The 13,840-nt window shown below is 36.2% G+C and overlaps 1 protein-coding gene across 1 annotated transcript in view; it reads left to right on the top strand.

The window, feature by feature from the left end:
- The window catches only part of LOC145688848 (uncharacterized), a 48,429-nt gene extending 47,440 nt beyond the window's left edge, over window positions 1-989 (top strand). Inside the window, exon 7 of the mRNA XM_081763015.1 lies at window positions 216-989. Coding sequence (XP_081619141.1) covers window positions 216-894 — 679 coding nt within the window. The 3' untranslated portion in view covers window positions 895-989. The remainder of the gene's footprint in view (window positions 1-215) is intronic.
- The last annotated feature ends 12,851 nt before the right edge of the window (window positions 990-13,840 follow it).

The raw sequence follows: 13,840 nt of genomic DNA, 5'->3' as shown, positions 1-13,840 counted from the left end.
TATCACTATGTTTGCTGTGGTTCAATATGTAACAGAACACTAGAAGCTACTTTGTAACAGCTGCAAACCTACTGATTTTTCACCTATTACAAGTAATGACAGGAAAGTGTACAATTTTTGAAATGCCTTAACTTGTGCTACATGTATTACAGTATTTGTGTCTTTTCATTACCAACATTTAATAAACAATATTATGATTTAATTTTCTGTTACAGATATATGGGTTACGAAAGCACTAGTTCAATGTATGATTCCTTGAAAAGTGACGAATCATTTGGATCTGACGATGAAGATTTGACTCTGTTCAATGCCCAGGAAGACACGACAGAAGCGACAAAATTCACCAACAACGCAATAGAACCTATTTACACTCCAATTGTCCAAGCTAGAAAATCAGACACCAGCACTGCGTTAACATCTAATCGTGCTTTAGATGATGGCCAACCTCGTAAGTCTTTGAACCTTCAAAACAATGGCAGTGATGGATATTCGACTGATAATTTCTTTTTCGGAAACAAAACAATTTATGAGCAGCACAATAATGAACCAGATACTAAAGTACCTAAAGTTGAAAACAATACGTTACATAGAGATTCGGATTATGGCTCAGTTTCTCCACAAATTGGCAGAAATACCTTGACGACCTATCCTAGATCCTTGAATTCAGAAAGAACATTAACAAGCCATTACTCAGCACTCCCATGGGAAGAACATGGAACGCAAGATAATCCAGTTTTTGGATTGAATTCTTTTGGCTCTGAAGAACCCGGAAGAAATAGTTCTCTAAGGATTGAAACATGTCAAGTTTCTTTACCGAGATTGCCGCGAGTTCAAAGAAAAGTTCCTCCATACAGACCTCACTCGTTTCAAAGTGATCATTCGCCGTATCGTTAAACAATTTATTTCTATAAATACTACTGAAAAATAAATTATATCATATTTAATGCTAGTTGATTTCTATTTGTGTAATGCAAACAAATAAAATTTAATTAATCATATATTCTTTATGTTTCTTTTTTATTCACAAAACCAAAAAGTTCCAAAATATCGAATATTTTATTCCTTTATGCCCAATGGTTTAAAAGGAAATTTCAATAATCGCAAAATTTCTCCTTTCCAAACATGTTTTGGAGTGAAGGTTTTGAAACTGCATGCAACTAAACGAGATATTTATTAGTTTGTGTGTGTGTGTGTGTGTGTGTGTGTCAATAAGCCTTTATTCAACAATTTTCTACAGAGTTACAAATTTTAAGTCTGTCTTTTTTAAGGATTGGATATCGAAAAAAATACGTCAATGAACTCACAATCTACATACAGACAAATATTTTCACAAATTTTTAAGTTTATGTAGGTCCAACTTTGAAATAATTTGAAATTTACTCAGTGAAGGATTTAGGTTTGATAGGCCCTAAGCTATTGATAACTAACTAACTCTATGGCCTATGGAACCCGGAGGTTCAATGCCGTGTTCACAAAAGCTCTCCACTGACTTCTATTCTTAGCTAACTGCATCCAGTTTCTACTTTGTATTCCAATCTCTGCGAGATCCATCTTAATATTGTCCTCCCATCTGCGCCTAGGTCTTCCTAATGATCGTTTTCCAATTGGTCTTCCAGTCAAGACTTTGAAAGCGTTTCTACTTTCTTCCATTCTAGCTACATGACCCGCCCACCTAAGCCTCCTAGACTTGACGACCCTAAGAATGTTGGGTAAACCATATAAATTATGTAGTTCCTCGTTATGAAGTTTCCGCCATTCCCCATTCCCGTTCCTCTTGGGTCCGAATATTCGTCTCAGGACCTTGTTCTCAAATACTTTCAGTCTATGTTCTTCCCTCAGAGTAAGCGACCATGTTTCGCAGCCATACAAAACAACAGACATGATTATCGTTTTGCATATTTTAAGCTTCAAATTCCTCGACAGAATTCGCGACGACAAGAGATTTTGAACCGAACAGATTTTGAACAGTAACAGTTGACATTTAATTTCTCCGTGAATATGATTTTCCTCTGTTAATATTGATCTAAGCTACTGATAGGGGCCCTTTATACGTTAAGCTTTCTTTTTCAGCGACAAAATGTCCCCGTTTTTAGGTTTGATTATATGGTATATTCTAATTTATTAACCTTATGGATATCTAAATGGGAACAAGGGCTCATTACAAGCAGGACTGGGAAACGGGGGCTCCATTACAAGCGGAATTGGATAACAAGGGTCTCATTACAAGTGGGACAGAGAAATAGAGCCCTATTACTTGCTTCATAAAAGCCTAGTACATAACAATATAAAACACTATTGTTGTATGTGAGTTTTATCTTATTTGCTTTTTCTTGTTATTTCTAAATTACATTACAATTAGTTTTTTTCTTTTAAATGTTTTGGGCCCCCAAGCGAGTCGGGCCCTAAGATATAGCTTGTTTAGCTTATACGTAAGTCTTGTACTGGATCTGGTCAAGAGTGAGAACACATTACCCGCCTTTTTTCCCCTTAAGCATAGAATTTCACAAAATTCAGTCTAATTTACAATCTTGGGTTTAAGAGAAGCTTTTGTAGAAAAATTTTAAGATCCTAGGCTCAGCAATTTTGGTGATAGAGTAATTCGAGGGGGAAGTGTACATAGCAAGCATGAAAGTGAAGATATATTACACAGAAATGGTAGCATGGCTGATTGACAATTATCTCACCCGGCCCCTCCACCATGTAAAATCATCTCAGTTTATATAGGGTAGAGCAATTATCGTACACGGGAATATGGACTTTCACATCACCTTTTATTATAAAAGATCTTCTTAAATACAGAAATATATTACAATAAGTAGTTCCTCTAATAATTTTAGGTAAGAAAGTGGAAGGAACCCAATGACCAGGCGTCGTAGGGCTTTTGTAGGTGAGGTTCCTCTCTTTGACCGGGCGTCGTGAGAGAGAGAGAGGGGACCTAATGGCCGGGCGCCTTAGGGCTTTAAGTATAGGATCTCTCAATTGACCAAGCGTCGTGAGAGGGTAAGATGAACCCAATGGCCGGGCGCCTTAGGGCTTTAGGTAGTTTGATCAACCTGAATAGATTGATGCTTGTTGAGGCGTGCTCCTGTCTTTTATCCTAAAATGTCGGCTACCTTCGATGATCTCTGTCTTGCCAACTGCTGGCGATTGTGGGCGACTCCTCTTCGGTACTGTCGTCTGGGTTGTATTTGTTTACTGTCAACACGTGTAGTACATACATGGTTATCGCATGATATGAAGACATGCGGAACCTTACAATATGAATACGACAGACCTGCATTCTGAAAATACAAGTATGTTTCATATCGTGTCTGAAGTAACATGCACAGAAAGAAATGAATCATACAAGGATGAAATTGATAAGTACTAAAAAAAAAAAGAAAAAAAAAGTTTTAAAATGAATTTTAATATGTCAACACTGTAATTGGGTATCTGCCGTTGTGTTGATAAATAAATAAATAAATAATTATACATATGGAGTGAAGTAGTAACCAGAAATGTCCTCAACATAATGTAAATAGCAAAATATAGACTGCTATAGATATAATGAGTATACAGCTAACGAAGAACACCTACTTGATGTAAAGGTACATAAGGTATTGTCGTAGAAATGCTTAAGAAGCAAATAGATAATACCAATCCGAGATCATGTTAAAAGTACCGTCTCGGGGCCATTGAGTTGGCTGATCTTTAAAGAAACAGCATAATATTTGAGTTGTCAATAGGTCTTGAACCTAGGTTTCTCCTATAAGAGTGTGGTTTGGAGTAGTGTTTCTTTCAGAAAAAAAAAATGTTCCCTGGAGGTAGTGTTCGGTATGTGTTAGTATTCAGAGGGGCATACATACACACAATATGGAATGATTAACAGGACTATTCACATCACCTCAAAATATGTTAGTCACTTCATCCCAACTCGTTGTCTTTTTTCAAAACATGTTTTGCATCTTTATGTGCGCAATATATTGAAGTATATCTATATACATGTGTTCCTAATAATTGCCTCATGCTGCTGTGGAAGTATTGCGTACAACACGATTATTTCAGGAAAGAATTGCCCTATTTTCTTATTGTTCCATATTACGATAGCAACAAAAGGGTTACAAATCTACTCACCTTCCCTGCTGCTCATGCTCGTTACATTCTAAAGTTCGCTTCTTTCCTTTGTGCACGACGTTCTTCGTCAGCCTCAAACTCAATACTGACACTCAGGGGTTTTGCAAGGTCAGTGCTGATCATGCTTTGTTCCCACATACCATTAACCTTAAGTCTTGGGCTATTTGAGAAAGCGTTACCCCCTGTAGCGAACGCGGCCAAAGTGGCTATTCAGTAATTTTACTTTCACCAGATGTGTAAATCATACTGTGAGCCAGTCAGGGTTTCCAGGTCTTTTTGCTAGGTCCAGGTGTGTAATAGCATAGTTCCAATACTCTGCACAAACCATCTTCCAAGCAGCTGTTTCTTGCTACAATCCCTTCGCCTGGCAACACGTCTTTCCTTTTTTTCCCTTCCTTTTGAAATCTTTTAAACAGCAGGCGGTCTATTGTTCCGACCCGCACCAAATACGCTCGAGCTGACGTTTTCTCAGCGATTTTATTGCTTTCGCGTTTATGATTAGCCATCTACATTTAAATATAATGGTCAGCGTATTCCAAGAGTACGCATAAGCAATAAATACGCTTTGCGATCGCCTCAAATAGCCGGGTACTAACTCTGTTCACTTCATCCCTATGGTCACTTCTCGAATTACTCAGAGTTCTGTGGTTTAGTTTTTCGTAGATTTGGCTTGATTAGGATTTTTAATTTACCTGGGATCAATATTTTAAGAAAATGAAAGCAACAACCTCTTCCCATATGTTTTAAATCATAAATGAAACATGGTTGAGAATAAAAAAAAAAAAAAAAAGATGATGTAGTAGATACAACCAGCAATGTCATTGAAAATATTTAACAACCGGTTTTATAATTACTACAGTAAATTAATATTAATACTACAAGGATGAGTCATATAAGTCTTGCCATATTCTGGTACCAAACATACCCGTATTTATTACAATACAATGAAAGCAGATTATGATTCAAAATAATATAACCTCTCGTGGTGAATTGTTTATAGCCACGTTCTGGCTAGTTCATTGATTCCACGTCCATACCATGTCTTATTCTTAGAGGTAAAGGAACCAGTCACTCCTGTTATCATATCCTTATTCTTGGTAAAACATCATGGGTGGTATTCAGAGAGAATTCGTTAATCGATAGTTAGTTACCGACTAGTTAGTGTCACACTAGCACTTCAGTAAGGAAGATGTACTTTTTGGTATTCAGAGTCTACTTTAAGTACAACTAAAAAAATTGATTTGGGTATGATTAACTAATATATCCCAATTCATCAGGTGAGAAAAATAAATGTGGCAACTACGGAAAAGAGATGTGCGCATGCGTAGTCTGTAAAAATTGTAAATATATTATATACGAAATCCGAAATGTGTCGCACAAGCTAAACCGTGGCTAAAACAGTACCCTCTGCTCTAGATTAATTAATCACATGTAATGAACTCCGTCGATTACTACGTCCTAATCAGAGACTCTGAATACACTTTTGATAACCATCTGTTAGTCAACCCCGTAATATTGCCTTAATCAGACGTCAAAACGACTCTGCATAAGGCCCCATGATTTCAGGAAGTGTGCACCATGAACCGAAACAGATAGTAATTCGAAGTGGCAAGGTCATGAGTCAGGACTATATACCAAGAGTTTCATCAGATCGATGCCAAGAAATTGCTGATTTTTCTTCTTTTTCGAGGCAGGTGTAGTTTTGCGATATCTTGTTGCACGAGAGTACACTTTTAGTTTATCAATGCAGGATATTGTTTTGCTGTGGTAAGCCTTTCAAATGGCTATTTATTACTTGGAAACCAGGTCTGTGAGAAGTAAATGCCAAAGAATGTTTTAATCTTGTTTTTGGAAGTATAATCAACTGTACAAGTTTTTTGAAGGAGTAAGCCTACTTACTTTGTCCACATGTCATGCTGAAACCAGTAACATCTTAAATGAGGTTCATTTCACTCACAGTTTCGATAGTGATGAATGACTACTAAAACTAAGATTTTTTTTTTTTAAAAAAAGCACACCAGTTAATATTTAAAAAATATACTGGTTTTGGTAATATGGAAATCCACAAATAATACGATTACGCAAAGTCCCATTCTGCATACAAGAATGTTGTGTAGTCAAATAAGGAAGTTTTTTATTAAAGTTTTTTGCAGTTCAGATGTCAAATTTATCAGTTTTATGCAGTTCAGATATCAGAGCTGTACTTAAAAAAAAATACAAAACAAAAGGAACTCATTTGACTACTGCATTAAATTTTAAATTGAACAGCCAAGTTTTCTATATTAACATTTTTGTGCTAACTGAGTATCACACCTAAATTTTTAACCATTCACCACTATTTTATCTTATGATTGCAACACATTTAATAGTTCTGGGTCCCTGCTCTATTTAAAACTAGCCTGCCGTGCTGCAATAATCTTGTAGCTGTCATTTAAGAAAATGTTGTAACCCGATCTTTCTATGTAGACCTACTGTTTACACATTACAACTTCCTGAAAGCAAGAAAGGTATCTCCACTCATGTAGCACTGCACTCTAGTGGACAAATAGTTAACCTTCTTATTAAAAACGTCTATTTTGGCGCACTCCCCCTTCCTGTTCAAAACAATCCGTTGTTTCGGGAGCGGCGAAACTGTTTTTTCCTTTATGTCAGCGGGAGGGCGATAGCAGGTAGTAAGCAAGACGGCCGAGAAAGTTGCACATGGTTTAACTCCTTGCAAGATGGAAAAAAATGTTGTATGTCCCTTTCAAGACTATGTTTACAAGGAGAAATATAGTAGGGTTTCAAGTTTATTTTAATGACAGCTACAAGATTCTTACAGCATGACAACCTAGCTTAAGAGGGGGCAAATTCTCCTTAAATTTAAAACGTGAAGATGATTAGCAAAAGCAATTCTAAAGCTAACAGTGGAAAGTGCAAAATGCGAAATTTTAACAGGAAAGGTAATCTAATTAAGCACTTGTTGATTGTCCGTGTGAGAATGATCTAAAGATGAATATATGGTTTGTTTTACACCCACTTCTTAAGTTTGATACTCTTGGACTAGCGAAGAAAATTAATAAATTTAAAGTAAATCAATGTAACATTAAACTTAAATATCTTCATATAGGCCTACTTCCTCCTCAACAAGAATACCAATTAGAGTACGCATTCTCATGCTGTGTATATGAATATAAATATAAACTGCAAGCAGCTAATATGATCAACCAACAATTCTATTTAATAAGCTAAATTCTCTGTGTTCGCTTTTTCCTTACAAGAAAATATGAATCCAACATCGGTCTCCTGCTTGCTTGTGTCACACTATTGTTTCTCCGAACACAAGCACTCCTCCGTCTAATAGCACTTACCGTATTTTACGAAATGTAAGACGCACTTCTTTCTTCGAAAAATTGCTCCCCAAATTCATGTGTGTCTTATACTCGAAATTAATATAAAAATGTCCAGTGTTTGATTTAAAATTCCCACCAGTCTTAAAAATGGCCATATATTTGATGCCGCGGGAAACATATCTCTATCTGGCAACATTGGATTCAACTGGCAGCAGCAGTGCACGGATACCACGAACATGATTTGCGGACATTTACAAGCTTGCTAACACTGTCTCCCTCCCGCCCTGCCATCTGATAATAAAAATGGTAAAAATGTTACGGTATTTTTTAAATGCTTAAAAATTAAGGTACGTCTCACAGTCCGTAGCTTTTTATAGTGCGTAAAATACGGTAAGCATTACACTAGACATGGGATAGGGCTTCTGTGGGTAGATAACACCTTCTCAGCACAAAGAAGAAAGATGGCAGTAGAAGAAAAGAAGAAAGCTTGTGTTACAGTTTGTGGGTTATTACTTCCACTCCCCATAGGAATTATGGCAGAGCACTTCACTCCAACAGCAGTGGTACAAACCCTAATAGCAGAGACAACTTGCAAAACCACTTGCTGTAAGCTTGTATTGTTAGTCGGCAAGCTTGCATTCAGCTTGATTGCAAAAGTATGCAAGCATGCCGCAAGCTGGATTCCAGTAACGAAGTTACATGGGAGCAACCTTGCATTCAGTGTTCCATTCAAGCTTGACGCAAGTGTTTTACGCTGGCGGCAATTCAATAGCCAATGAACGGCTAGTGATGCTATGACGCTCTGCGAAGGATCTAAAATATCGCTTGCAAGTACAACAAAAGGCAGATTGTATGAAAGTACACGTTGAAAGAGCAAACGTAGAAAACCAAAAGCCAAGCACATGCCAACTGGCCAAAAGTTTACTTGTTACTTGGTGAAAATCATTGTCTATATATATGATTAGATTTCAATATTGTTTTGAACAGAATTTTAGACAGTACGCTTTATTTGTACTGTCAATTTTAGCGAATAAATCGTATTGTCAGTTAAACAGGTGCATTTTCAAACTTCTATTTCTTCTTTGGAGTTAGGACAGTTTTCGTGATATCCAGCACTTGGTTTCTGATACCAGATTCTTGGCTCTTGAGCCGGACACTCAATTATCAGTTCTGGATACTAGTACCTGATTCTCGTTGGATTCGAAAGAGAGTATTTTTGGAATCGTGTAACGCGGACCCGAACATTTCTGGCCATCTCTCCAATGCACCCTTTCCATTTGCTGAAATGATACTACAGAATGTTGATAATCTGTATCTCAATATATGCTCAAAATGGTCGCAACACTACTTCAACATTTTCCTTGAAAACATTTCAGTAACCATTGTTACCACAAGTTAAAAGTAAATTAAAAATTGGTACATACTAGTTTTACTGGATATCTTCATATTTCATAGACTGCTTCTAAACTTGGTTTAAGTGTTATAAGTAATAACGAAAATTTTATCGTTATATTCGAAAACACGGACTTACTTACCTACTTACTTTACAATCGTTACTTCACACAAAATTTCATTTCTCTAGACCGGCGCAGCTTATCGTTCTTTTGAAAGGCACACGATTGAATTGAGCTTATTAACTAAATATAATAGTTCATTACTATACTAACCGCAACAACCTGTGAAGCTTGGACGCTACACGAATTATAGAACGCCAACCATCCTGAGTGAGATATTCCGCATTCATACCAGACAAATGTTAGGTTAGTACCTAACATACAAGTCTCAGGCCTCTTTCTTCCTTCCCTTTCCTCGGATAGTTTGATCGCCGAGGGACGTCATCTCTCATACGTAACGGGCTAACATGACCATAGATACTGAAAGTCCAGAAATCTAATTCCTTATCCTAATGAATCGTATCCAAATTCGATACGATTCGCGGAACTGTTCCGAAGGCGCACTTGAAAAGAAGTGAAATAGTGGAAGTGCACCAACAACGTTGTCAAACTTAAGAGGACATGGCGAAGGAACGAGCAAAAACTCACTTAAAGTAGTATAACAAGAATACTAACAGCCATTATTTGAATTAAACAGTGACAAAAACAATAGCAAAAAGATAATATAATCACCACAACAATAATAACAAAAGGAAAGTGTGGCAACCCGACAACACTGCATTCTCAGGACATTTTATCTATACAGCGTGAAACACAACACTGGTAAAATTTCATGGCTGGGTTTTGACTAGGGATGGGCAAAACCGGTTTGTATTCAAAAAACGGAAACCAGTTTCTAGAAAACCGAAATTCGAAAAACCGACATTTCAGTTTTCTCCAAAACTGGTTTGGTTTTTTCCATCGAAACCGGTTTCGGATTTCTCCAAAAACTGAAAACCGAAAAACCAGTTTTTGTGCCCACCCCTAGTTTTGACCAGTGTTCGTAGGAAAGTTTCCCTCGACTGACACAAAATTTTTCCTTTTCTTATCAAATTTTACCTAGTTCAGATGAGTGTCCAACTCCTATCACAAAAATTATGCGATAAAATTAACTTAAATATATTATTTAAGTAATGTAGCTCTTATTTTATTTATTTGCTTTATTTTTGCTTTATTTGTTTTAACTTTTCCTTTATTTTTTCACAAAACAACACAGAAATTCACCCAACTAGTAATGGATACAACTTATGCTACTTTGAACATACAAAAATTATTGCTATTGTTTTATTTCTGAAGAAAAAAAAAGAAACTTTAAGCATTTATATTGATCAATCAGTCAATGGGAGAATTTCCCTTAATTTTCACATTTTCTCGAAAACTTCCCTTTTTCCCTTTTTGCTACATTTATCTACGAAATTTCCCTTGATTAGGAAAATTTTCCTTAAACTACGAACACTGGAAAATGAAATAAATTTTTTGAGTTTTACGTCCCACGGTTATGCCGGTTAGGCTAAAGGAAACGGTGATGATGAGAGATGAATGAAATGGTGGAATGAAGAAAGTGGGAGGAAACGGGAGAACCCCGAGAGAACCCATGCGCACGCTGTTTGTCCATCACAAAGTTCACTTGGCAGGAGTACGAACACTGGTTTTAACTCGCGATTACTATAGCAGTGTTGGCATGTTATGGGAAAACTTTGATTTTTGAGAGAAAGGGAAACATTAAGAAAAAAGTCTGGGAAATTTTAGAAGCGAAGAAACAATATTAAAAACACTGAAATAGGTAACAACATGAAACAAGTAGCAATGTTATTTGCTTATTTGAGGAAAACTGCAAACACATTTAGTAATACTTGGTAAGTGTTACATGTGCACGATATAATATCCTCCACTCACGTGAACTGCTTAGGAAACTCTTCTATCAGTGTCATGGGCACGAGATGATCGAAGTGCATTATCACTATTTAAAATGAAATGTTGCAATAACGGATGATATTAATGGTAAGTAAAGTATATTTTATTGCCTGAATGTGAAACATTACTTGTGTAACTCAGGAGTTTATGACATTCGAAAGAAATTGGTCCCATATTCGATTTCCGGTGGAAGACCACAAACATTTAAGTTTACAATCATTCACTTCCATTATTTGTCTCTTATACATAAAGGGCATAATCCGTCCAATGTTAAATTAAAGAATTTCATTTATTTTTTCTTTCGAAACAGCTGTTTGGAATATGCAACGTTTTCGTGAAAGAAATGGTAAAAATTTAATTTTATTTGTATTTCGTTTCTGTAAGATATGGGAGAAATCATAGTTATGTGGGAAGCTAAGTTTCCTTGTTGGGAAACTTGAGAACAGCGAATTCTCCATGGGACAGACTGTTCCCTCCATTTTGTGCCACTCTAAGAAAGATTTAAATTATTATAAAACCTGCATTTTCAAGGGAAAAAAATTATTCACTGTGTTACTAGAAGCAAGATTCATGTCGTTTCAATGCTTCTTTCGGCCGTTGAAACATAGCAGTGACTCCTCTGAATGCCAATTCACTAGAACACCAGGTGCTCCATTTCCTATCGGTTTAAGTCAGCACAAGACAAAAATTCGCAATATATATACCAGACCAGTGTTTGTGGTGGACAACATTGTGTTGATAGTTTTTCACTTTTCTTGTTTCAACAGTAAAAAGAAGCTATCTGCTTACCCGGGGCTGCCGTATTCCTAGTTGGCCTTGACTTACCACGACCTCAATAAAGTTTTACAATTTGAGGATCAGTATACGCCAAGGGCGGGAGGAGATGGTACGACTGGTATGATTGAAGAAGTGTTGCCAGTGTACGACTAGTCATGAATTCATGTGGCATACTAATCTTGAATCCATGAATGATGTGCTGAAAAGAACATTTTCCAGTGTACGACTGGTCATGAATCCAAGAATCCATGCTTCGAAACGTGCCAGTTGTTCTGCCTGCTCCGGAAACTTCTTACGAAAAACAGAAGCAGTATTGCCAACAAATGCCTTCAAATATAGGTAAATAAGGTTCAGAATCTGCAGTAGCTAAAAATGGCAAAACACTTCGAAACTTATAAATAAATTTATAGCTAATAGAACATAACAATAAAGTAAGCAAAATATTTAATAGTTTTATTGTATACGTAAAATATTATACTGTAGTATTCTTCCTTGTGTTCAGTTATAAAATACTTCCACCCTTATCTCCATTTAAAATATTTACAGTACGCTTTGCTAGATTCATTGACGAGGTGCTGCTACATATCCCTTGAATTTCTTTCTTCGTCCCCGGTTTCTGTGGTAATGTCGGTTATATACAATCAAAATTCTCATTCATAAATTAATTGTACGTTCAAATGAGCGATGGAAAAGTATAAAATCCAGAATCTCGATTTATCTGAGACCATGCTACTGACTGAAAGTGGTAAATATAATGAAATGAAGAGAAATCTTTCTGTTCAACATTCCACGATTATACTTTTTAATCTAAGGGAGACGATTATTGAAGCAGGTGAATGATGGTTTAAGAATTGAGTTAAGTTGATTTTGAGTTTAACGTCCTTTTCAGCAGCGAGGTTATATTAGACGGGACCTACTGATTAATGTGGAATTGGAACCACATGAGCTCCCGCCGGGAATCGAACCCGGCTCTCCTACGTCGGTGGAAGAATTGATGGAGCGAAAAGTGGACGGACAGGGGAGTACCCTGAGAAAACCTACGGACATAATGTTGTTCATCACAAATTTACGTGGCCGGGCACCGAATCGGGGACCCCACGCACCAAAGATAAGCGCTCTACCACTAAGCCACCCTGTTCCACCACCATAAATAAGATACGTATAGCAGATTTCAATGTGGAAATATAAGTACTATTAAAAGCGCAAATGATCAGCAACGAGCAAGTGATTTTATTCATAATTTTATAGTTATTAGCTAAACTACGTTTTTATTGGCTAAACGCCATGAGAAAATGGTTAGATTTAGCCATAGAGTTGCTAAATTTGCAACACTGACTGAAAGAAGCAGACTGTGACGTCACAGACCATCGTAATGGGAAATAAGGTAGACCTCTGTCTGAAATTACTTCTACATAATAATTTATAATGCTAGAAAAAAATCTGGCTTAAGATTCCTACCAACGTGATGTTCGTACTCTTCATTAAGATTGTTAAAAAACATAAGGAAATGGTTGAAGTTTTAATGCGTATTCTGCTACTATTGACGTAAGAAGAAGAAGCTAATATAACGAGAAGAAATCTATTGAACTGTCAAATAATAACAACATTAACTAAATGATTGAAGGGCTACTGTAAATCCTGGGATAGCATTGTTTAACAGATAAAAGGATCTTTTTTTTTTTTTTTTTTTTTTTGAGAATATTAATGATAACATAACTTTATTTTTGCTTGAACGTAAGCGTTAGTTCAACCATTCTGAATAAATATCTACTTCCCTCTCATCATGTAAGTAATGTAAGTAAATATATCAGTGACAACAAGAATTGGAAAAGTAATTCAAACGTACATAATTGATTTTCTTCAGTTACTGAGAATCATATTTTACTTCAATTAATTTTATTTATGGTTGAAGCAAAGACATGTTACATTTGATAAACTCTTTACATTCTTATGAAAACTGCTTTATCTTTTAAATTATGGTAGTTTTTATCTTAAAAAGAGCACTTAAAAAATAGAGAAGATAATGAATTGAGAGTAATAAAACAACTTTTTAAGAAGAAACAAGGTAATTTAACGAAGCAGAGTTATTAAGATTAAATGTGGCTAATTGAAATATAGGCAGGTATCTTGCATTGATCATCGACTTTACATTATAACTCAGCTGAACCTGAGCTCTGTACATAGCTCATTCGCATATGAGCATGAATCTCCTTGTCATTCCTCAAAATATCTGTTCATGTCTCTTTACAGACACAAGTGAAAAACGTCTTG

Source organism: Thermobia domestica, chromosome 7 (assembly GCF_964235325.1).
Source record: "Thermobia domestica chromosome 7, izTheDome1.hap1.1, whole genome shotgun sequence".
Taxonomy (NCBI): Eukaryota; Metazoa; Arthropoda; class Insecta; order Zygentoma; family Lepismatidae; genus Thermobia; species Thermobia domestica.
The sequence above is the reverse complement of the archived record's forward strand: the minus strand, read 5'-3'. Positions and strand labels throughout refer to the sequence as shown.